The sequence below is a fragment of the Carcharodon carcharias genome, chromosome 18 (assembly GCF_017639515.1).
Source record: "Carcharodon carcharias isolate sCarCar2 chromosome 18, sCarCar2.pri, whole genome shotgun sequence".
Classification (NCBI taxonomy): domain Eukaryota; kingdom Metazoa; phylum Chordata; class Chondrichthyes; order Lamniformes; family Lamnidae; genus Carcharodon; species Carcharodon carcharias.
The window spans coordinates 54,677,902-54,703,602 of NC_054484.1; the positions used below are offsets into that span (position 1 = coordinate 54,677,902).

Here is a 25,701-nt window from a genome sequence, read left to right on the forward strand (position 1 = left end):
GTTGAAGTGTGCAGGAATGAATTTACCTAATGGAGTGCACCAAGAGATGGTCTGCTCCAGGAAATTCTGGGTCAGTGTGACACCATTCTTTAACATTGAATTTACCCATCACAGTGCCGCCTACAGAAGCAACAAAGCTATAGACACTCAGAAGGAGTGTTCAGTGAAATATGCAACACATACAAAATTCAATATGTAATAGATCGATGGACAGATGGATGGATGTCCAATAGAAAATAATAATGCCCGATTTCAAACATCATGAAAAGAACAGGATAAGTAAGATCTGAATCTCAAAGACAGCAAGCCAACACTCACTGTCACCTCTACCGAGATTAATTGACTTGTCACTGGCCAGGGATTATACTCTTAGGGGAAGACTTCTTCAGTAATAAAAGTTTCTTTCGAAGTGATGCAGAGAATAAAATGACATTTTTTTAGCTCACAGTACCTTTGAAAATTTTGAAGACAAGAGATTGATCCAAAGTTTATTGTTCAAAGCATCTGAAAAATCTACAGGAATGTTTTTAAATTGATTGAGCACAGATTTACAGCTCATATTACTGTATTTAGATTCTCACTGTGGACAATGACAGCACTTGAGGTACTAAGTAACATATTCTTTCTTTCATGAAATCAACACTAGAGAGCAGCAAGTCTTCAGGGAAGACAATTGGCAGAACGGAACAATTGGAAAGAAGGCCATGGAGTCACATTCCACAGAGCAGCATTTAAAGTCAACTACATAGAATCCTCCTGACAATACAATTAATTTTCTCAGGAGAGTGCACTGATTACTGCTACAATGGTAAAAATCTTCTGACTGAATTGCTGCATTGTCGAATTAGACCTGCAATAAGCATTCAGAATTAGAAAGTGTTTTATTCTCCTCTATCAAAATACTTTAGTTGAGTGAATCCATTACACTAACAGACTTTCCAACTTCTACAGATTTACCATGTGATGCTAGTATTTTTCATTTGCCAACCCCATTATACCCCAAAGAGTTTCTCTCGGAGTTGACCTTATGCACACAAAAATTAGCATCCTGGGTTGCAAGGTATTTATGGTTGTGAAAAACAAATTGCTGGAGTTCTAGCAACTAGATAATGTGCATCTTCAACAGGGACACATACTGTGTTAGCTCAGTTAGACAACCAGCTTTCTACTTGTGTGCAAATCCTTAATAGCAACAGAGCAAAAAGAAAATTTAAAAATAAAATCAATGGAAAAATAGATTACAAAATGTTAAATATGCCGTTGAACATTGCTCAGCATCCTACAGTGGTGAAAAGCACATATTAAGAATCCTGTAATCTAGTTTCAGAGTTCAGAAGATGGTAATGACGTTCTCAAGATTTGCTCTTATGATTTTTGATATCATTGGGATGTTTCAATTAGATTATTACTGTCTAATTACCATAAATAAGTTTGTGTGATGTTTGGTTTTGAACTGCTGCAAAACTGTGAGAGCTGCAGAATCAATGTGCTTGTATCTTCTGCAGAGGTCTGCATTTCTCAATCTCCCACTGTTATTTTGATGAGAGATCAGAAGAAACCATATAGGAACAATGTTAACAACAACAACTTATATTTAAATAGCATCTTTGGTGTAATAAAATGCCCCAAGGTGTTTCACAGGAGTATTATAAAACAAAATCTGACACTAAGCCACATAAGGAGATATTAGGTCAGATGACCAAAAGCTTGGCCAAAGGGCTAGGTTTTAAGAAGTGTCTTAAAGAAGGAAAGAGAGGCAGAGAGGTGTAGGGAGTAAATGCCAGAGCTTAGGGCCTTGGCAACTGAAGACACAACCACCAAATAGAGGAGCAATTAAAACTAGGGGTACTCTAGAGGCCAGAATTAGATGAGTCCAGATTTCTCAAGAGGGTATGGGCCTGGAGCAGACTACAGAGATCAGGAGGGCAAGGCCATGGAGCGATTTGAAAATAAGGATGTGAATTTTAAAATCAAGACGTTGCATGGTCGGGAGTCTGCATAAGTCAGTGAGCACAGGAGTGATAAGTGAATGGGACTTGGATAGAGTTAAGACATGGGGCAGTAAAATTTCAGATGGCCTCAAGAAAATATAAGGTTAAAAGCGGGAGACCAGCCAAGGATCCATTGGAATAGTCGAGGCCAGAAGTAACAAAGTAACAAGTAACATGAGATTTCAGCAACAAATGAACTGAGATGGGCAAAGTTGGGCAAAGTTACAGAGGTGGAAACAGAAAGTCTTAGTGATGGTGCAAATATCTTATCAGTCAAATGTGTCGGGATCAAATATGACATCACGATTGCGAACAGTCTAGTTAGTCTCAGACAATTGCAAGGGAGAGGGTTGGAGTCAGTAGGGAACTGAGTTTGGAACAGGGAGTTGAAACAATGGCTCAGTATTCCCAATATTTAATTGGAGAAATTTCTGCTTCCCTAGCACTGGATGTTAGATAAGCAGCCTGATAATTTAGTAACAGTGGAGGAGTCAAGCGAGGCAAGGAAACCTGGGCGTTGTCAGTGTACATGTGAAAATGAACACTGATTTTGAATAATGTCACTGAGGGGCAGCATGTAGAAATAGGAGGGGACAAGGATAGATCCTTGGGGAAGACCAGTGGTAATGGCATGGGACTGGGATGAGAAGCCATTGCAAATGATACTTTGACTATAGTTAGATAGATAAGAATGAAACCAGGCAAGTGTCTAAACCAGCTGAATCATAGTGGAGAGGTGTTATAGAGTCATAGAGGTCTATAGAACAGAAAAGGACCTTCAGTCCATCTGGTCTGCGCCAGTCAAACAAGTGCCTAACTATTCTAATCCCATTTTCCAGGACTAGGCCCATAGCCTTGTATGCCATGGCATCACAAGTGCACATCCAAATACTTCTTAAATGTTGGCCAGAATTTTCACTTCAGCAATTTGGGGGCAGGGCCCGCTCGCTGACGGGTAAATGACATGGGATGATACTGGGAGGAACCCCCGATGTCATCCAGGTCCCTTTAAATTTTCAGGAAGGCAGGTGGACAGCGAAATCAGCTGTCCGCCCGCCTACCTGTCAATGGCCAATTGAGGTCATTGACAGGGTACTTAAAGTAATTAAAGGACCTGCCCGCCCAACCTTAAGGCTGGCCAGGAGCCCCAGCAGGCTTCTGATAATACACTGGTGATATCCACTGGCTGGATGAGGTTTCATGTTGCTTTTTAAAAACTTTAATAAATGTAATGTTATATTTATTAACATGTCCCATCTCGTGTGACATTGTCACATGAGGGGGACATGTTAATAATATTTTTATTTTTCTATTTTTTAAGATTTTTAGACTGTCACTAATCTCCCTGAGACAGCACTTAGTCTTAGGGAGCAGTGCGCTCTTTCCCGCGCATGCGTGAAAGAGCGCACTTTGACAGCTGGGGATTCCCTCCCCCCCTGCACAAGAAGCACATAGTGTTTCCTTTCGGGCATGCCGCTGGGCAGGCCTTAACTGGCCCGCCCACTCAAAATGGCGGCGGGCCCCGTTTCGGTGTTGGGGGTCGGCTGTCCACTCGCCTCCGAGCCAGTGGGGCCCACCCGCCCACCAAGGACAAAATTGTGCCCGTTATGAGGGTTTCTGCTTCTGCCACCCTTTCAGGCAGTGAGTTCCAAATTCCCACCACTCTCTTCCTCACATCCCCTTTAAACCTCCTGCCCCTTACCTTATATCTATGTCCCCTGGTTATTGATCCCTCCACCAAGGGGAAAAGTTCCTTCCTGTCTACCCTATCTATGTCCCTCATAATTTTATACACCTCAATCATGCCTCCCTCAATCTCCTATGCTCCAGGGAAAATAACCCCAGTCTATCCAATCTCTCCTCATAACTAAAACTCTCCAGCCCAGGCAACATCCTGGTAAATCTCCTCTGCATTCTCTCTAGTGCTATCACATCCTTGTGTTGGAGAAGGATGGTGCGGTCAACAATGTCAAAGGCCGCAGACTGGTCAAGAAGGACAAGGAGGGATACTTTACCTTTGTCACAATTACATAGAATGTCATTTATGACTTTGAGTACTGTGGCAGGGGAACATCTGATTGGAGGGGTTTAAGCACTTCTACACTTCTATAATTCTCTGTGACGGATTTGAAGGCGGGGGTCACATAAAAGCCAGCAGGCCTGCCCTTCACACCCAACCTTACAGGGGGTGGGCGAGGTGCTGGGATGCCCATGGGCCTGTTGAAGCAATCAAGTGGCTTATTAATGACCATTTAAGAGCCTCATTCTACCTGCACTGATATTTTATCCATGACGGAGGGAAGCCCACACTATGCAGGAAGCCTGACAAATTTAGCCCAATGGGTTGTTGTGGAGCAAGGGAAGGTGGGAGCAACATGGCCCATTGGAGGCCCCCCCACTCCACCAGCCCCCTTAACCTTCCCCCCACCTCACCCCGCGCTTCTTGAACCCTTAGTGCCTTAAAGCAATTAATTCTGCTCCAAGCCTTAAACTGCTGTGGGGCAGCAGTTGTTATAGTGGGTGGCCACCCTGACTTTTTAGCTAGGGTGGGAGGGTGTGGGGGGCAGAGACCATGATGCCCTGTAACATTCAGCACATGGATTTTCAGGAAAGATGAGCACAAATTTGGGATGCAAGACCACACTTAAAGATTTTCAAGAGAAAAGAGAAGTTAGAGGTGGGGCAGTAGTTTTGGTGGGGTCGGGGTTTTTTTTTAGGAAACAGGTGAGCACAGCAAATTAAAAGGAGAGAGGGACAAGAGATGAAGAGAGAACTGTATATAATACTGGCTGACATGAGGATCAGAATTAGAAATTGGGCGTTCATTAGCTTAGTGGGAAATTGAACATACAAACATATGAGTTAGGAGCAGGAGTAGGCCACTTGGCCCCTCGAGCCTGCTCTGCCATTCAATAAGGTCATGGCTGATCTGAATGTAACCTCAACCCCACATTCCATTTAACCCGGTGACCTATCACTCCCTGGTTAATTAAGAATCTATCTAGCTCTGCCTTAAAAACATTCAAAGACTCTGCTTCCAACGCCTTTTGAGGAAGAGAGTACCAAAGGCTCACCATCCTCCAAGAAAAAAGATTTCTCCTCATCTCTGTCTTAAATGAGCGACCCCTTATTTTTAAACAGTGACCCCTAGTTCTAGATTCTCCCAGAAGAGGAAACATCCTTTCCACATCCACTCTGGCAAGAACCCTCAGGATCTTAAAGGTTTCAATCAAGTCACCTTTTACTCTTCTAAATTCCAGTGGATACAAGCCTAACCTGTCCAGTCTTTCCTCATAGGACAACCCACCTATCCATGATATTAGTCTAATAAACCTTTACTGAACTGCTTGTAATGCATGTACATCTTTCCTTAAAAAAGGAGACCAGAACTGTACGGAATACTCTAGATATGGTCTCACCAATGTTCTGTACAACTGAAGCATGACCTCTCTACTTTTGTAATCAATTCCCCTCACGATAAATGATAACATTCTATTAGCGTTCCTAATTAGAGATAGAGGGTCAGCCATGATCATATTGAATGGTGAAGCAGGCTCGAAAGGCTGAATGTCCTACTCCTGCTTCTATTTTTCTGTTTCTAATTACTTTCTGTACCTGCATACTAGCCTTTTGTGATTCATGCACTAGGACACCCAGATCCCTCGGAATCTCAGAGCTCTTCAATCTCTCAGTATTTAGATAATAAGCTTCTTTTTTATTCTTCTTGTCACAATGAACAATTTCACATTTACCCACATTATACTCCATTTTCCAGATCTTTGCCCATTCCTTAACCTATCTATGTCCCTCTGTAGCCTCCTTATGTCCTCTTCACAATTTATTTTCCTTCCTATATTTGTGTCATCAGCAAATTTGGCAACTATTCCTTCGGTCCTTTCATCCAAGTCATTGATATAAATTGTAAAAAGTTGAGGGTCCGGCACTGATCCTTGTGGCAAACCACTCGTCATATCCTGCCAACCAGAATAGGACCTATTTATGCCAACTCTCTGCTTCCTGTTAGCTAGCCAATCTTCTATTCATGCAAATATTTCACCCCCTACACCACGAGCTTTTATTTTCTGCAATAGCCTTTGATATGGCACTTTATCAAATGCCGTCTGTAAATCCAGGCACAGTACACCCACCTGTTCCCCTTTATCCACAGCACATGTGGCTCCTTCAAAGAACTCCAATAAATTGGTTAAACATGATTTCCCTTGCACAAAACCATGTTGTCTCTGCCTGATTGACTTGAATTTTTCTAAGTGCCCTGCTATAACATCTTTAATAATAGCTTCTAATATTTTCCCTATGACAGATGTTAGGCTAACTGGCCTGTAGTTTCCTGCTTTCTGTCTCCCTCCCTTTTGAATAAAGTAGTTACATTTGCTACTTTTCAATCTAATGGAACCTTCCCTGAATCTAGGGAACTTTGGAAAATTAAAACCAATGCATCAACTATCTCATTAGCCACTCCTTTCAAGACCGTGGGTGAAGTCCATCCGGACCTGGGGATTTGTCAGCCCACAGCCCCAACAATTTGCTCAATACCACTTCCCTGATGATTGTAATTTTCCCGAGTTCCTCCCTCCCTTCCATTTCCTGATTTACAGCTATTCCGGATGTTACTTATATCCTCTTTGGTGAAGACCGAAACAAAATACCTATTTAATTCATCCGCCGTCTCCCTACTTTCCATTATCAATTCCCCAGATGCACTTTCTATAGGACCAACACTCACTTTGTTAACTCTTTTCTTATTTAAACATCTGTAGAAACTCTTACTATCCGTCTTTATATTACTACCTAGCTTTCTCTCGTACTCTAACTTTTCCCTCTTTATTAATCCTTTTGCCATTTGTTGCTGTTCTTTATATTTCTAATCTTCTGACTGCCACCTGTCTTTGTATAATTATATGTTTTTTCTTTAAGTTTGATACTGTCTTTAACTTTTTTAGTTAACCACAGATAATGGGCCCTCCTTTTGGAATTTTTCTTTCTCATTGGAATGTACATATTCTGTGTCTTCTGAAATATCCTTTTAAATGTCTGCCACTGAACCTCTACTGATCTATCCCTTACCCTTGTTTGCCAGCTCACTTTAGCTAGCTCTGCTTTCATGCCTTTATAATTGCTCTTACTTACTTTTAAAATACTAGTCTTGGACGCACTCATTTCTCCCTCAAAATGAATGTAAAATTCAATCATATTGTGATCACTACTACCAAGCGGTGCCTTCATGATGAGGTTATCAATTAATCCTATCTTGTTGCTCAATACCAGGCCTAGTATAAACTACTCTCTGGTTGGCTCCAGAACCATCTGTTTTAAAGGACTATCCCAAAATCATTCTATGAACTCTTGATCTATGCTACCTTTGCCCATCTGATTTTTCCAGTCTATCTTTAGATTAAAATCTCCCATGATTAATGCTGTACCTTTCTCGCAAGCTCCCATTATCTCTTCTTTTATACCCTGTCCTACTATGTAGTTACAATTAGGGGGCCTGTACACCATTCATACAAGTGACTTCTTGCCTTTATCAGTTCTTATCTCAACCCAAACTGCTTCTACATCCTGGTTTCCTGAACTTGGCTCATCCCTCTCTAATGTGCTAATACCATCATTAATTAACAGAACCTCACCTCCATCTTTTTCTAATTTCCTGTGCTTTCTAAATGTTACATATCCTTCAACATTCAGGTCCAAATCTATGTCATTCCATAGCCATGTCTGTATAAAGGGCTATCAGGTCATACTTAATTATTTCTATTCACACCATCAGTTCATCTGTTTTGTTTTGAATGTTACATGCATTTAGATACAGAGCTTTAGTTTGTCCTTTTATTATTTTGTAGCATCTAGCCTTATCTGATTTACTCTTAGATTTGTACCCTTTATCCCTTCCTGTCATGGTCTGTTTATCATTTTCCATATTAATAGCTTTCTTTCTTGCCTTGTGCCTATTCTTTGGTTTACCACATCTTCCCAAATTTAGACCCTTGCCCCCAATATTCAGTTTAAAACCCTCTCTACTTCCCTAGTAATGCAGCTTGTGAGGACACCAGCCCCAGCATGGTACAGAGGTAGGCTGTCCCAAAGATCCAGGTCCCACTTTGCCCAATACTGGTGCCAGTGCCCCACAAACTGGAACCCCCTTCTCCCACACCAGTCTTTGAGCCACACATTCATTTCTGTAATCTTATTTGTCCTTTGTCAATTTGCACGTGGCTCAGGTAATAATCCCAAAATTATTACATTTGAGGTTCTGCTTCTTTATTTGGTATTTAGCTTGTCATACTGGCTATGCAGAGCCTCTTTTCTCACCTGGCCTATGTTCTTGGTATCTACATGGACCACGACCACTGGATGTTCCCCTAACCACTGCAAGTTCCTCTCCAACCCTGAGCAAATATCCCGAACCCTGGCACCGGGCAGGTAATGCAATGCCTAGGCTCTCGCTTTTTGCTGCAGAAAACAGTATCAATCCCCCTCATTATACTGTCCTCTACTACCACTATGTTCCTTTTTCCTCCCCCCACTTGGATGGCTTCCTGTACCACAGTGCCATGGTCAGTTTGCTCATCCACCCTGCAGCCCCTCTCTCATTCAAACAAGCTGAGATAATCTCAAACCAGTTAGACAATTGCAGCGGCTCACACTCCTGCACTCCTGCCCTGTGGGTCCCCTTACCTGCCTCACTGGCAGTCACATCCTTCTGTCCCTGACCACTGACAAAATCAGAAGACTCTATCCTAAGTGGTGTGACTGCCTCCTGGTATAAAGCATCCAGGTAACTTTCCCCACTGCCAGTGTGTCGCAGAATCTGCAGCTCGGCCTCCAGCTCAATGGCTCTGAGCTGAAGTTCCTGAAGGCGCAAGCACTTACTGCAGACATGTTTGCCCTGGATCACACTGTTATCTAGGAGTTCCCACATACTGCAGCCTTGACACATCACCTGTCCTGCCACCCTTAAGGTGTTTTAAATAATTATTTAATTATATTAATCACTTATTTATTTGCTTTCTTATAAAATTTATGAACTTTACCACCAATTTGTGTACTATTTTATACCTTAGTGATAGAATAGAAATTACCCACTTACCAGATACTCACAACCTTTCCCTGTAGTAAAGCAAGAACCAATTCTTATGGGGTGAGAAAGATCAAAAAAGGAAACAAACACCTCCTTACCACCCCCCTTCACCAAACTCCAAATCTTCACTTGGTTAGCTCATCTGCACTCCATTTTCTTCTGTGTTCATTTGTCTACTAACTAGTCTATAGAACCAATGAACGTATAATGATAATAGGATATGTGAAAAAGCTTTAAAAACAGTTATTTATGCATAAATTTCTACTTTATTGAAAAATAACTCATTTCACTTCAGCCCCATAAAAGTGTCAATCATTGAGACCCTTTAAAGTATCAAAAATTGAAACTGCAAGCACATGAAACCTCTTTCTCATTGTACAATTAACAGAATGGATCAGGGATCAAGTGCTATCTATCAGGCAATGTTTTTCATGTGATGCAACTGTTTCAACAGAGTAATGGATTTCTGGCCTTATAGCCAAGCATCATTATGCATTCTTGGCTGATAGCCAAGACACTCACTGAACTGTTGAAACAGCTGCACCTCAGGGAAAATGTTTGTTGACTGACAGCTCATTCTTGTCTCTTCTGACATAAAATATTTCAGCTATCGATAGTTTAAAGGGTCTGGATGATTGCCACTTTTATAAGGCTGGAGTAAAAAGAAGTTTTTTTTTTAGTAAGTTGAAAGTTATGAATGAATGACTTTTCTTTGATGCTTTTTCACACATTCCATTGTTACCATAGGGTTCATTGATTCAGTGTATCGTGGATGAGTAGGTATAGATGTACCATAGCTTGGCATGGAGAGGATGAGAGGCAATGAGGGTGAGTGGAGGGGCATAGCTTGGCATGAGGGGGCATAAGGTGTCGAGAACCATGAATCGTTTAAAAGTTGGCCCAACTCCACGAAAATTGCAGAGGACTAAGATATGCCTATCCTCACAATGGAGCTGGCCAGGTCAGGAATGCAGGGTATGGACACGCAACCTGCACCACCCACACCAGTGAAAACTGGGTGCACTGGCAATGGAGTTGTGATTCTAGGGTCAGGTCCTGGCCGCTTTTTTACACCTCCACGGAGTCTCCCCAGCTCCATGAAGATCCAGCCTAGGAAGGAGGCTCGGATCTTCCAGTTGGCCTCCAGTTTCCCGATGTGACAGGGAGAGATCAACTTCCTGGAGGTGGGTAGGATGCCAACTCTACAGACAGGCTTACAGACCCTCCTTTCCTCCCTGGATTGGGGTACAGCCAAGGATGACCTTGTACAGGGGCTCTCCCTGCCATAGTGGCAGCCCAGCTGCATTTTCTGTTCTTTTATTATTTTTTTTAAAAGAGCTGAGACAGCACCTTCTTGTTGAGGTGCCCTCCCAGTTACTTACCTTACACTGCAGCCAGATACTTCTCTGAAATTGGAAGGCCTCTGATTGATCACCTACTACCCTTAATTGGATGGGAACCCATCTCCATGCCAATTAAAGATTTTCAAGTGGGTAAACCTTGGCTTAAATCAGGGTATCCCTGAAGGTGGGTTTCTAATTTGAAAACAAACCTGGCTTTCATTCCTGCTTGTGGCGAAAATTCAGCTGTGTCATCCTCATAACTCATTTTTTCTCCTATCTTTGTATTATCAGGAAAAGATGGCTACAATACACTCTGTCAATTCATCTAAGTCATTAATATAGATTGTGAATAGTTGAGCCCCAGCACTGATCTCTGTGATCTAACTGAACCATTTATCCAAACTCTCTGTTTTCTGTTAGCTAGCCAATCCTCTACCCATGCTAAACATCATGAACTCTTATCCTGTGCAGTAACATTTTACATGGCACCTTATCAAATGGCCCATTTGGAATCAAAATATGTTACATCTGTTGGTTGCTCTTTATCCATTTTCTGATTACATCTGCAAATAATTCTGATAAATTTGTCAAATGTCATTTCTTTTTCTTTAAACCATGTTGATTCTGCGTGATTGTATTATGATTTTCTAAATGTTCTGCTACTACCTGCTTAATAATGGATTCCAACACTTTCCCAATGAAAGATGTTAGGCTAACTGACCTCTCGTTTCCTGCTTTCTGTCTCCCTCCTTTCTTGAATAGAGGCATTATATTCACGGTTTTCCAATCTGCTGGGACCTTTCCAGAATCAAAGGAATTTTGGAAGGTTACAATCAACATATCCACTAACTCTGCTGTCATGTCTTTTAAGAAAGTACAAGCTGTCTGAGTTGCTGCCTGCAGATTAAGATAGACTCATATGCATGGTCAAAATGTTTAATTAAAGACAAAATCATTATAGAATGGGGAGATTAGAAAGAATAAGATTAAGGTACCTGAATGGAATGTCAGCATCCTCAAACCTGTAAATTGAATCAGGTGTGAGACTAAGAGGGATGGTGCAAGATCAAATGGTTTTGCTGGAAGAATGGGAAATTGATAAGTCCTGGCCACTTGTTTTAGTAATTTCAATAATTTGTCTTTTTAGCTCTTTAATCCTTCAATTTTTGAAGACCGCATTGTCAGTTTTATCTGTGTAACTTAGTCCTGTAAATCCTTCAATGGCAGGGCAGGCATGACCTGAATTAAGCATCTTGGTTTATTATATACACATGAATCTTTAACTGCACTGAACTTTATTTTCTTGGTTTTCTTTCTTATCTTAACAAGAGCTTGGAAAACAAAACAAAAGAAAAAAAATGATACAGCAGGAAGAAATCTTTACCTCTCTTCTGAAGAAGAATGCTTGCTTGTCTGCGCCCATTCCCATTTTCAACATAGCAAGAATAGTTCCCCAAGTCTCCATCCTGCACAGAGTCAATTAGCAGAGAAATTGAAACTTCTTTCTCCCCGAGGTGCTCCCTGAGAATTCTGGTAAAATAAAGAAAATAACCAATTTCACCTAAAGCTCACATTGCCATTCAATGCACTATTCAACTTACTGGGTTCCAGATTTTTATACGCACATTTTTCATTTAACAGTGCTAATTTTTAATGGTAATAGAGGCTCTGAACCTCAAAAATCCTTGCACAATTTCTAAAATGTTTCAAATGCTTTTATATGGCACATATGGTATATTTTTCCACATGCTATGTGCATGGAAATTGGACACCTAAGAATTTAAATAGATTCTGATGCAAACTGACCTGGGAAAGACTAACCACAACTGAGTCCTATTGATGCAGTTGAGCTGATGTGTGGGAATTTAGTCATTAGTGACAATAACCATGTTTCTTATGTATTTGTACAATTGCAGACATTCATGAAAGTGATTTGTCTTTTTACCAAATGTTCCTGTGTTCCTGACAGTGTCAAAAGTGACAGTCATTAAGATCTACTGCATCAAACTCCATCATGATTCTTTAGCCAACAAATAATTCTGCAGTATTTCAGTCAGTCAGGCCCAATAGCCCTGTGTTCATACTCAATCTTTGACAGTTGCAAAGATGCATTTTCATGTTACTAATAAGTGCTATCAAGTTTAAAGGATATTTGGTGATTGTAGGCAAGGGCAAATGAAAGACCTGCAGTGGATTAATTCAAAAAGTGACACAATTGTCATGAAGAGTGCCAACCCTTTTGTATTTTAAAAAGAACACCGGAAAGGGGTCAAGTATATGAAGTGCATTCATGGGAGTGATTTTAACCCTGCCAAAAATTGGTGACTTTGCCTGGCTGTTTCCCACTGATCCTGAATTTAAGCTGCTCATCTAAGGTAGAAAAGACACCCACCTGTCAGGGTCCTTCTTTAAATACACAAAACATAATCTAAAGACATCATTGGGTCCGAGCTGCGATTTTAACTCAGGCGTAAGTGGGACAGCCACTGTGCCTTCCCTGTCAGTTTAAGACAGTGAGAAGAGGACCCAGAAGAGGCCATTTAGGATAAGAGTTTCTACTTTCCTTGTGGAGCCTCCCTCCACCACCCCACTTTGTTCCTGCAAAACTTTCCCAAGGCATAATCCAGCTGTAAGTCATCCTGCCAGCTACTGACCTTCTGCTGCCCAAACATCTGCTTCCACCTGCCATCCAGCTGCCATTTCCCAACCATTTTAAGTGGAAAACTGACTGGAAGCATGTAGATGAGGACCAGGACTTCAAATTGCCAAGACCTCAAACTGGCAATGTTAGTCCTATTTGCTGTTTGCACCCATTCACCTGAATCACACTCTCAGCTGAACCCCCACTCCACTTCAACATTGAAGAATGTTCATATGCTGAAATAATTAACAGCTCTTCTGACAGATAAGACCTTTAATGAAAATAGTTTTCCTTTAACAGAGAATTTCAGGAAAAGAAATCAAAGTTAGGTATTTATCGTTCACTGTGCAGTGTTCTATAAAACAAACTTACAAATGTTTCTACAAGGTACTTTAAAAATCAGATACAAAATTGAAAAGCTATGATCCTCCTCTTATTAAATTTCCAGGCCTTTACTTTCAAAATTGAAGTACATTTTAGTACAGAATGACTAATGCAAAAAAATTGGGACTGATATGTGCAATTTTCATCCCATCAAACTTTTATCAGCCATTAGCTGACTTTGAATTCATGAAATGAACAGAATGAGGTTAAGGCCATATGTTCACATATTCATCCACAAAGCACTGTGGGTGTGATTGCAGTTCATGTAGCATTTCTTTTCTCTTCTTATTATATAAATTTTTGTTTCTTTTTATGAGTTATTGACTAATTCATGCAACCATTGCAATAATATTTTGAAATGATAGTGTATGTTATTGGACAAATTGGCCTGGACTAATAGCCCAGAGAAAGTAAGTTTAAGTTGCACATTGACGGTTAGAAAATTTTAATTCAGTTAAAAAAAATCTGCAAATTAAAAAAAAAGCTAGTGTCATCAAACATGGACATGAAGCTGTTGGATTGTCATAAGAAACTCTGCTGGTTCACAAATGCTGTTTAGGGAAAGAAACCTGCTATGCTTTCTCCCAGTCTGGTCAATATTTGACACCAGTCTCAATGTGGCTGCCTCTTAACAGGATAACCAGGGATGGGCAATAAATACTTGTCAATGACCACCACACTGATGTCATCATTTGACATCCGGCTGGGCTATGGGGGCTCAATATTATCCAACGTATTAACATTTAGTTACAGGATACATGATAAAAGTTCAAGTTACCTTATATCGCTTTCTCTGGCATGGTTATCATCAAGGTCTTCAATAAACTTCTCTCCCTTCATCCAATAAATTACAGGGCTGACCTCTCCACCATAGCCAAAAAAGGCTCTGCAAGTGAGATTGGCAAAGATGCCTGTCGAACAGGAAGAGAATGGAAGAAAGAAATTTTAGGTACATGTAGAATTTATGAAATGCTCTGTATCAGTACTGACAGCAAAGGTTGGAGCTTAATGTCACTACTACACTAACAACAACCTATATATGTGTACTACGTGAAAAAACATCGCAAGACACTTCCTCTAGTGAAATGTATTTGAAATCAATGCTATCCTCTATCTTATTTTGACATGTTTAATGACCTTATCCATATAGAGGACTATACTGATACAGGAGCAATGTCCCTTTAAAGGTGACAATTTGGTTTTATTCATGCACCTTCAGCAATCATATTCAAACCTCATTAGTTCCCAAATGTTCACCTTTATTTGTGTTTAATGCTACATTTACCAGACTCCTGGCAGCCCCAGCTTTGGCACTAGAGTGTTGAGGTAAATGGGGAACCCCTGGTGCTTTTAGAGGTCTAGAAAATCTCCTGTTGAGGTGTTTCTTTTTTCTGGGGTGCTGGAATCAGCAAAGTCAGAATGTCAATGTAAACCGCTGCCTCTAGCAATGTTGACTTTCATTTTGTCTGGTTGGTTAACTTGCAGGCACAGTAGAGCAATGTGGTTTCCCAATGTGCTGGCTTGTAGAGGCCTTACCCAGCCTTCTTTGAAAAATCTGCAGCCAGAAATTAAGCCTGTGACTTACAAAACAATATACACATTTGTCATTATGGTGCTTCCAGCGCTAAGGAACCTATGACTCAATGTAACTAAGATGGATTCTGTAATGTAATGTGTTATATTGGATATTGGGTTGTTAGTAGGTGAATTGTAATTATTTAATATGCTAATCATATATTGTGTACGTCATCACAGGAAGTTATGCAACATAACATAATTTGGTCTCTTGAATAGCCTCGTGGAAGATGTAAGCCAGTAAGATGTGTCCATTAAATCTTCTGTTTCATATACCTCTGAAGACTCATTAAGTATTTTGTATTAGTCTAACAATATTAAGAATTTTGTATGCAGCAGCGCATGAAAAATTGTGATTGAGAAGTCTCTGCCATTCCATGAAAGCTTTGAGGTTAGATGCCTCAACCAAGCAGAGGTATAAGCTAGTTGGAGCAGCAGTGGGAGCAGAGCAGAGCAAACCTGGGGGGTGAATGATGCCCAGGAGCTTCTCAACCAAAGCCTGAAGGTCAAGGCCTAGATCGAGCCAGTCAGAGCAGCAACTAACCCCAACAGGAATCCCACCAGAAGTCAAAAAGGCTGATGAAAGTGACGTCAGCACAAAGCAAAGGGCTGATTGGTAGGTAGTGGGTAAGTAGTTTTTCACCACTTTAAAGCTATATTAAGGAAAAGCAAGAGTTCTAACTTTTTTAATGCTTTTAGAAAGAAATTTAAATAATTTTTTACTTGGCATAAATTTAGCGTAAGAGTGTTTTAACTAATGGTATGGCAGGGGAGCTCAGTTCCATGTGTTGCACGGCCTGCAGTATTTGGGAAGTCTTAGGCGCTCCTGGCAGTCTGGAAGGCCACATCTGCAGGAAGTGCCACCAGTTTGACCAACTTGAACACCGGGTTTTGGATCTTGAGCATTGGCCGGAGGCACAGCAGTGCATCCCCAAGGCTGAGAGTTACATGGATAGCATGCTTTTAGACGTGGTCACCTCGCAGCTTAAGGATGTGCAGTCAGAAAAGGAATGAGTGACCAACAGTCATAGGAAGGGAGGCAGACAGGAAAGCCCCAGAGTGCATCTCACTCAACAAGAGTTTTTTTGCATTGGAAAATGCCTAGAGTTCCTCTAGGGAGTGCAACCAGAGCCTAGTTGCACAAGGAGGGAGGAGAAAGAAGAAGAGCAATAGTGGTAAGAAACTCAATAGTGAGGGGTGCAGATGGCCATTTCTGCAGCCACGGACATGAATCCAGGATGGTGCATTGCTTCCCTGGGGCCACAGTCAAGGATGTCACTGAACGGCTGTAGGACATTCTGAAGGGGGAGGGTGAACAGTCAGAGATCATGGTTCACGTTGATACCAACAACATGGGTGGAAAGAGGGATGAGGTCCTGTAACAAGAACTTAGGGAGCTAGTGGCAGATTGAAAAGCAGGACCTCAAAAGTTGTAATCTCTATATACTCCTGGCACCAAGTACTAGTGGGTAGAGGAGTCGGTAATTGAAGAGGAGCACGAGAGGAGTAGGGGGTTGAAGAGGAATGCGAGAGGAGTTGGGAGTTGAAGAGCGTGAGAGGAGTCAGGAGTTGAAGAGGAATGCGAGAGGAGTCAGGAATTGAAGAGAAGCTGGGAAAGCAGGGGTGACTGAGGGAGTTCGATGAGGAGGGAATGAGGTGATCCTTTGAGTACCGTGAATACGGCCGGGCAAGCATTTACTACTTTTATTGTTTATAGTTTTTAAGGTCTTATTTTGTGGTTCATTGTTTGTAGGGGCTATATTCTTTAACAACGAGGAGCAGGGAAGGAGGGCCCGAGAGTAATTGATATTAAGTATCTTCCAAAAGGTTTAATTTAATTTAAAGGGGTAAGTCATGGCATGAGAGCTCAAAGCTGTGGTGTGCTCCTCCTGCTCTATGTGGGAAGCTGGGCACATTTCCAGTACCCGGGGCCAGCATGCATGTGGAAAGTGTTTCCAGCTGCAGCTCCAGGAAGACCAGGTTTTGGAGCTGAAGCAGTGGCTGGGGACACTGTGGAGCATCCATAAGGTGAAGATTATCGTGGGTAGTACGTATAGAGAGGTGGTCACACCGCAGGCTAAGAGTCCACAGGCAGGAAGGGAATTGGTGACCACCAGGCAAAGCAAGAGGACTAGGCAGGCAAGTGCAGGAATCTCCTGTGACTATTCCCCTGCAAAACAGATAGTCTGCTTTGGATAATGTTGGGGAGAATGGCCTCTCAGGGGAAAGCAGAAACAGCCTAATTCGTTGCACTGCAGTTGGCTCTGCTGCACAGGGGAGGAGTAAAAAGTGTGGGAATGCAATAGTTATAGGGGATTCAGTTGTAAGGGGAATAGTTAGGCGGTTTCTGTGGCCACAAATGAGACTCCAGGATGGCATGTTGCCTCCCTGGTGCTAGGGTCAAGGATGTCTCAGAGCGGCTAGAGGACATTCTGAAGTGGGAGGGTGAACAGCCAGTGGTCATGGTATACATTGGTACAAACGACATAGGTAAAAAAAATGGATGAGGTGCTAAAAGCAGAATATGGGGAGTTAGAAAGTAAGTTGAAAAGTAGGACCTCAAAGTTAGTGATTTCAGCAGGATATATCGGATGAATACATGACTGAAGAGATGGTCTGAAGGGGAGGGTTTCAGATTCCTGGGACATTGGGACCGGTTCTGGGGGAGCTGGGACCAGTACAAACTGGATGGCTTACACCTGGGCAGGACAGGGACTAATGTCCTCGGGGGAACATTTGCTAGAGTGGTTGGGGAGGGTTTAAACTAAAATGACAGAGGGATGGGAACGTATGCAAGGAGTCAGAGGAAGGGGAATCAAAGACAAGAACAAAAGACAGAAAGTGGAATAAGAAAAATGATAGTCAGAGAAATCAAGGGCAAGAATCAAACAGGGCCTCAATGAAAAATAGCGGGAATGGGATAAGTAATGTTTAGAAGACAAGCCTTAAGGCCTTGTGCCTTACCGTGAGGAGCATTCATAATAAAGTGGATGAATAAACCGTGCAAATAGATGTAAACAGATATGATATAGTCGGGATTACGGAGACATGGCTGCAGGGTGACCAGGGATGGGAACTGAACTTCCAGGGGTATTCAGTATTTAGGAAGGACAGACAAAAAGGAAAAGACAGTGGAGTTGCATTGCTGGTTAAAGAGGAAATTAACGCAATAGTGAGGAAAGATATTAGCTCCAACAATGTGGAATCTGTATGGGTAGAGCTGAGAAACACTAAGAGGCAAAAAACGTTAGTGGGGGTTGTATATAGACCCCCAAACTGTAGTGGTGATGTTGGGAATGGCATTAAACAGGAAATTAGAGATGCATATAATAAAGGAACATCTGTAATTATGGGTGACTTTAATATGCATATAGATTGGGCAAATCAAATTAGTAACAGTACCGTTGAGGAGAAATTCCTGGAGTGCATACGGGATGTTTTTCTGGACCAATACATTGAGGAACCAATGAGAGAACAGGCTATCTTCGACTGGGTATTGTGTAATGAGAAAGGAATAATTGGCAATCTAGTTGTGCGAGGCCCCTTGGGGATGAGGGAACATAATATGATAAAATTCTTCATCAAGATGGAGAGTGACATAGTTGATTCTGAGACTCGGGTCCTGAATCTTAATAAAGGAAACTATGATGGTATGAGGTGTGAGTTGGCTATGATGGATTGGGAAACGTTACTTAAAGGGATGACGGTGGATAGGCAATGGCAAACATTCAAAGAGTGCGTGGGTGAACCGCAACAATTATTTATTCCTGTCTGGTGCAAAAGTAAAACAGGAAGGGTGGCCAAACCATGGGTTACAAGGGAAATTAGAAATAGTATTAGATGCAAGGAAGAGGCATACAAATTAGCCAGAAAAAACAACAGAACTGAGGATTGGGAGCAGTTTAGAATTCAGCAAAGGAGGACCAAGGGATTGATTAAGAAGGGGAAAATAGAATATGAGAGTAAGCTTGTAGGGAACATAAAAACTGACTGTAAAAGTTTCTATATGTTTGTGAAGAGAAAAAGATTGGTAAAGACAAATGTAGGTCCCTTACAGTCAAAAACAGGGGAATTTATAATGGAGAACAAAGAAATGGCTGACCAACTAAATGCACACTTTGCTTCTGTCTTCACAAATGAGGACACAAATAACATACCAGAAATGTTGGGGAACACAGGGTTTAGTGAGAGGGAGGGACTGAAAGAAATCAGTATTAGTAGGGAAATAGTGTTGGAAAAATTGATGGGATTAATGGCTGATAAATCCCTGGGGCCTGATAATCTACATCCCAGAGTACTTAAGGAAGTGGCCCTAGAAACAGTGGATGCATTGGTGGTTATCTTCCGAGATTCTATAGACTCTGGAACAGTTCCTACAGATTGGAGGGTAGCTAATGTAACCCCACTATTTAAAAAGTGAGGCAGAGAGAAAGCAGGGAATTATAGACCAGTCAGCCTGATGTGGGAAAAATTCTAGAATCCATTATAAAAGATTTAATAGCTGAGCACATGGAAAGCAGTGGCAGAATCGGACAGAGTCAGCATGGATTTATGAAAGGGAAATCATGCTTGACAAATCTACTGGAATTTTTTGAGGATGTAACTAGTAGCGTTGATGAGGAAGAGCCAGTGGATGTGGTTTATTTGGACTTTCAGAAGGCTTTCGACAAAGTCCCACATAAGAGATTGGCGTGTAAAATTAAAGCACATGGGATTGGGGTTAGTGTATTGAGATGGATAGGAAACTGGTTGGCAGACAGGAAATAAAGAGTAGGAATAAACGGGTCTTTTTCTGAATGGCAGGCAGTGACTAGTGGGGTACCGCAGGGATTGGTGCTGGGACCCCAGTTATTCACAATATATATTAATGATTTAGATGAAGGAATTAAATGTAATATCTCCAAATTTGCAGATGACACAAAGCTAGGTGGGAGGGTGAGCTGTGAGGAGGATGCAGAGATGCTTCAGTGTGATTTGGACAAGCTGAGTGAGTGGGCAAATGCATGGCAGATGCAGTATAATGTGGATAAATGTAAGGTTATCCATTTTGTTAGCAAAAACAGGAAGGCAGATTATCTGAATGGCTATAAATTGAGAGGGGGGGAATGTCCAATGAGACCTGGGTGTCCTTGTACATCAGTCACTGAAAGTAAGCAGGCAAGTGCAGCAGGCGGTAAAGAAGGCAAATGGTATGTTAGCCTTCATAACCAGAGGATTCGAGTACAGGAACAGGGATGGCTTGCTGCAATTGTACAGGGCCTTGGTGAGACCACACCTGGAATATTGTGTGCAGTTTTGGTCTCCTTATCTGAGGAAGGACGTACTTGCTATAGAGGGAGCGCAGCGAAGGTTTACCTGACTGATCTTGGGATGGCGGGACTGACATATGAGGAGAGAATGAGTCGATTAGGATTATATTCGCTGGAGTTCAGAAGAATGAGGGGGGAATCTCATAGAAACCTATAAAATTCTAACAGGACTAGACAGGGTAGATGCAGGTAGGATGTTCCCGAAGGTGGGGGAGTCCAGAATCAGGGGTCATAGTCTGAGGAGTGGACCATTTAGGACTGAGATGAGGAGAAATTTCTTCACCCAGAGAGTGGTGAGCCTGTGGAATTCGTTACCACAGAAAGTAGTTGAGACCAAAACATTGTATGTTTTCAAGAAGGAGTTAGATATAGCTCTTGGGGCGAAAGGGATCAAAGGGTATGGGGAGAAAGCGGTAGTAGACTATTGAGTTGGATGATCAGCCATGATCATAATGAATAGCGGAGCAGGCTCAAAGGGCCAAATGGCCTACTCCTGCTCCTAGTTTCTATGTAATAGGTGGATAATGCAGATGAATGCGTGGTGGATAGTTGCTGCAGGAGGGAAGACTTTAGATTCCTAGATCACTGGTTCTGTTTCTGGGGAGGGTGGGACCTGTACAAGTCTGATGGGTTGCACCTGAACCGGAACGGGACCAACATCCTAAAATCCATGTGGGGGGGGGGGGGGGCGGGGGGGGCGGTGTGAGGGTGGGTTTGCTATTGCTGTTGGTGGGAGTTTAAACTAATTTGGCAGGGGAATTGGATGTGGAGTGGAGGTATAGTAGGGTGTCAAGTATAGAAGATAAACCATGTCAGTCTGGGAGGCAGAGCTTATATAGTCAAGTTAAGGCACAAGGGAGCATGGCAAGGATGAATGGCATTTATTTTAATGCAAGGAGTCTTGTGAGTAAGGTAGATGAGTTGAGGGTGTTGATTAACACATGGGGATATGATATCATTGCTATCACAGAGACATGGTTGAGGGAGGGGCAGGTCTGGCAGCCCAATATCCCGGGGTATTGAATCTTCAGGCAAGACGGGGCCGGGTGGGGAGTATGGGCATGTAAAAGGGGAGGTGGTGTCACAATATTGATTAAGGAGTCAAGTACTGCAATAAGGAGGGATGATATCTTAGAAGGTTCCTCAAATGAGGCCATATAGGTAGAACTTAAAAACAAAAAGGGGGAAATCACATTGCTTTGGAGTGTACTATAGACCCCCAAACAGTCAGGGAGAGATAGAAGGGCAGATATGTAGGAAAATCTCAGAGAAGTATAAAAATAATAGGGTAATAATAGCAGGGGTTTTCAACTTCCCCAATATTAACAGGCATAGGCAAAGTGTAAAAAGCTTAGAGGGGATGGAATTCATAAAATGTATCCATGAGAGGTTTTTAAGCTAACAAGTAGAAAGTCAGATAAGAGAGGGGTGGTGCTGGATCTAATTTTAGGGAACAAAGCTGGGCAAGTGGTAGAAGTGTCAGTGGGGGAGCATTTCGGTGATAGTGACCATAATTCAGTAAGATTTAAGGTAGTTATGGAAAAGGACAAAGATGGATCGGAAATAAAGGTTCTGAATTGGGGGAAGGCAGATTTTAATATGATAAGACAGGATCTGGCCAAAGTGGACTGGGAGCAGTTACTTGTAGGAAAATCTATGTTACAGCAGTAGGATTCATTCGCAAAGGAAATAGTGAGAGTGCACGGCCAACATGCTTCCATAAAGATGGAGGGTGGGACCAACAAGTCCAGAGAACTCTGGATGTCAAGGAATGTACAGGACTGGATAAGGAAAAAAAGGGAAGCTTGTGGCAGATACTGAGGGCTCAAGACAGTGTAAGCCCTAGAGGAGTATAGAAAGTGCAGGGTGTTACTTAGGAGAATGAAAAGGGGGTATGCGAAAACACTGGCGAGTAAAATAAGGAAAATCCAAAAGCGATTTATAAGAATGTTAGGGGCATGGGGATAACCAGGGAAAGAGTAGGGCCCATTAGGGACCAAAGTGGCAATCTGTGTGACGAGCTGAAAGATGTAGGTGAGGTTTCAGAGTACTTTGCATCTGTATTCACTATAGAGAAGGACATTGTAAGTATAGAAATCAGGGAGCGGAACTGTGATATACTCGAACAAATTAGCAGTGAGAGGGAGGAGGTATCAGCAGTTTTAGCGGACTTAACAGTGGGCAAACCCCCAGGCCCAGATGAGATGTATCCCAAGCTGCTGTGGGAGGAAAGGGAGAAGATTACAGGGGCTCTGACATTAATTTTCAAATCCTCTCTGGCCACAGGAGAGGTGCCAGAGGACTGAAGGACAGCTAATGTGGTACCAATATTCAAGAAGGGTGGTAGGGATAAACCATGGAACTATAGGCCAGTGAGTCTAACATCAGAGGAAAAAATTCTGAGGGACAGAATTAATCTCCATTTGGCGAGGCAAGGATTAATCAAGTATAGTCAGCATGGCTTTGTCAGGAGGATATCATGTCTAACAAATTTGATTGAATTTTTTAAGGAGATGACTAGATGTGTAGATGAGGGTAGTGCAGTTGATGTAGTCTACATGGACTCGCATGGGGGAATGGTCAAGAAGGAAAGAGCCCATGGGATCCAGGGCAATTTGGCAAATAGAGTCCAAAATTGGCTTATTGGCAGGAGGTGATGGTTGAAGGTTGTTTTTGTGACTGGAATCCTGTGTCCTGTGGTGTACCATAGGGTTTAGTGCTGGGTCCCTTGCTTTTTGTAGTGTACATTAATGATCTAGGCATGAATGTAGGAGGTATGATCAGTAAATTCGCAGATGACATGAAAATTGGTGGTGTGGTCAATAGCGAGGAAGAAAGCCTTGGACTACAGGATGATATAGATGGGCTGGTCAGCTTGGCAGAACAGTGGCAAATGGAATTTAACCTTGACAAGTATGAGGTGATGCATTTTTGGAGGACTAACAATGCAAGGGAGTACACAATGGTAGCACCCTCGGAAGTACAGGGGATCAAAGGGACCTTGGTATGTATGTCTTTAGATCCTTGCAGGCAGCAGGACAGGTAGATAAGGTGGTTAAGAAGATATATGGGATATTTGCCTTTTTTATTCGAGGCATTGAATACAAGATCAGGAAGGTTATGATGGAGCTGTATAAAATGTTAGTTAGGCCACATCTGGAGTACTGTGTGCAGTTCTGGTCACCACACTATAGGATTGCACGAGAGAGGGTGCAGAGGAGATTCACTAGGATATTGCCTGGGCTGGAGCATTTCAGCTATGAAGAGAAACTGGATAGGCTAGGGTTGTTTTCCTTAGGGCAGAGAAGGCTGAAGGGGGACCCCATTGAGGTGTATAAAATTATGAGGGGCATAGATAGGGTAGATAGGAAGAAACTTTTCCCTTAGTGGAGCAGTCAATAACCAGGGGCATCAATTTAAGGTAAGGGGCAGGAGGTCTAGAGGAGATTTGAGGAAAATTTTTTCACCCAGAGGATGGGGTTATTTGGAACTCACTGCCTGAAATGTTGGTAGAGGCGGGAACCTTCACAACATTTAAGAAGCATTTAGATGAACACTTGAAATGTCATAGCATACAAGGCTTTGGGCCAAGTCCTGGAAAACGGGATTAGAGTTGATAGGGGCTTGATGACACGATGGGTCGAAGGGCCTCTTTCCGTACGGTAAAATTCTATGACTCTATGAAATGGTATCGGAGATTTTCCAGATGTTACACCACATTGGGCCTCACTGTCAAAGTGAGCAGGTCAGTATGCTGTTATATGTTATGGGTGATTATGTGGATGTTATCATCAGTCCTAGGGTATCGATGAGGAGAAAGCCATGTATGATGATGTAATCAAAGTATTTGACACATAATTCAATCTGAAAAAGAATATCATTATTCAGCAGGCTAAATTTAACAAACGTGCCCATCGTCAAGGAGAAACTGTTGATGCATAATTCATAAATAACCTGTATAATTTTGCAGAGGACTGAGACTGCAGCAGCTTGAAAGATGATCTGATCAAAAACAGAATCATCTTGGGAGTGTTGGATGAAGCCTTGTCTGACCAATTGCAGTCAAGAGATGTTATAACCTTAGCAAAGGCAATCCAACCGAGCAGACAAGCTGAGATCAGGAGACAGAATCGAGCTGTGGTTTGAGGTGATAGGGAGAGCCCTATGTCAAAAGCAGCTGACTCAGTAGAATATGTCAAATATAAAAAAAAAGCTGTCATAAAAATCTCCAACACATGTTTCATCATGTTCTTACACTCCATCACTCCCACATAGATATAGACTTCCATTGTATGTTTGTGTAACATGGTAATTAACCTAATTATAAACACTTTTTAAAATCCTAGTGACAGGAAGGGCTTTCCTGACAGTAAGAGTTTACCCACTAAATAATGAGTTATCAGGAACAAGGACATACATTAGATACTATGCTGAAGAGTGGGTCTTCATGTGGTGAATCATTGGGTAGAAGTTTGCAGGAACCAAAGCAGGGGACAGGATGCTACTTGCCCACCAGAGGGTAAGATCACATATGTGTTATGCTGTGAAGGATTCAGGTCCTGAAATCAAGAGACCAGGTTATTATAGAAGACTGATGGGCCTATATCATGGAATGCAGGTGCAAAGAGCAACCTATCAGGGAGCATGTGCACAATGTTTCAAAACATACAAACACCAACATCAAACTCCAACTTGTTGCATGGCTTTGTGCAGAGTATGAGGACTATTCTGTCCAACACAAACTGAGTAGTCAGCTTCAGGAACACAACTATGGAGTCAACCATGATGGAGCCTCTGCTCAGATGGCTGCCACCTTGGTTTTGAGAACCAGTGTTGAAAGGGACTTCCAGAGCATGACATCACTCCTGCACTCTGTTCCTGCTGAGAACTGAAGGAATGATGAGGTGCATTGGCTCCATGGAAAGGTCACCTACTGCCCTATCTCAGGATGACCCATTTTGGTAGTGGTCTGGTCAGTGCCACTCAACCAATTGTGCCAGACTGCTCTGCTCCACTCTGAAGTCAATTCCTCAAAGCTAAGAACTGCTTGAGGTCACCCATCAAGGGCAGCTGATGTGTCCTCAATAGAGGGTCAGCAGCTGCCCACTCTGCAAGCTGTAGCCACTGGAGAAACATTTCATATTAGCACTGTGATAGGAAAAGGAGCACAAAAGCCAGGCACTAGAGCTTACAAAAGGGCAATTTATAATCATTTCTATTAACTGCTAGAGATGGAAGTAAGTTGTGTTTTGTTCCAGATTTGGTGTTGTTGTTTGCTGTACTGAAGTGAGCACAAGACTGAAGGAAAGTGAATGTTTGGTGGTAGAAAGGACAATGGTGATAAGGGCTGTGGGATGGT

At 42.2% G+C, this 25,701-nt stretch overlaps 1 protein-coding gene across 1 annotated transcript in view; it reads right to left on the reverse strand.

The window, feature by feature from the left end:
• il1rapl1b (interleukin 1 receptor accessory protein-like 1b) overlaps window positions 1-25,701 on the reverse strand; it is an 826,675-nt gene that overhangs the window by 53,073 nt on the left and 747,901 nt on the right. Inside the window, exons 6-7 of the mRNA XM_041210892.1 lie at window positions 14,237-14,369; window positions 11,818-11,963 (exon numbers count right to left, since the gene is read on the reverse strand). Coding sequence (XP_041066826.1) covers window positions 11,818-11,963; window positions 14,237-14,369 — 279 coding nt within the window. The remainder of the gene's footprint in view (window positions 1-11,817; window positions 11,964-14,236; window positions 14,370-25,701) is intronic.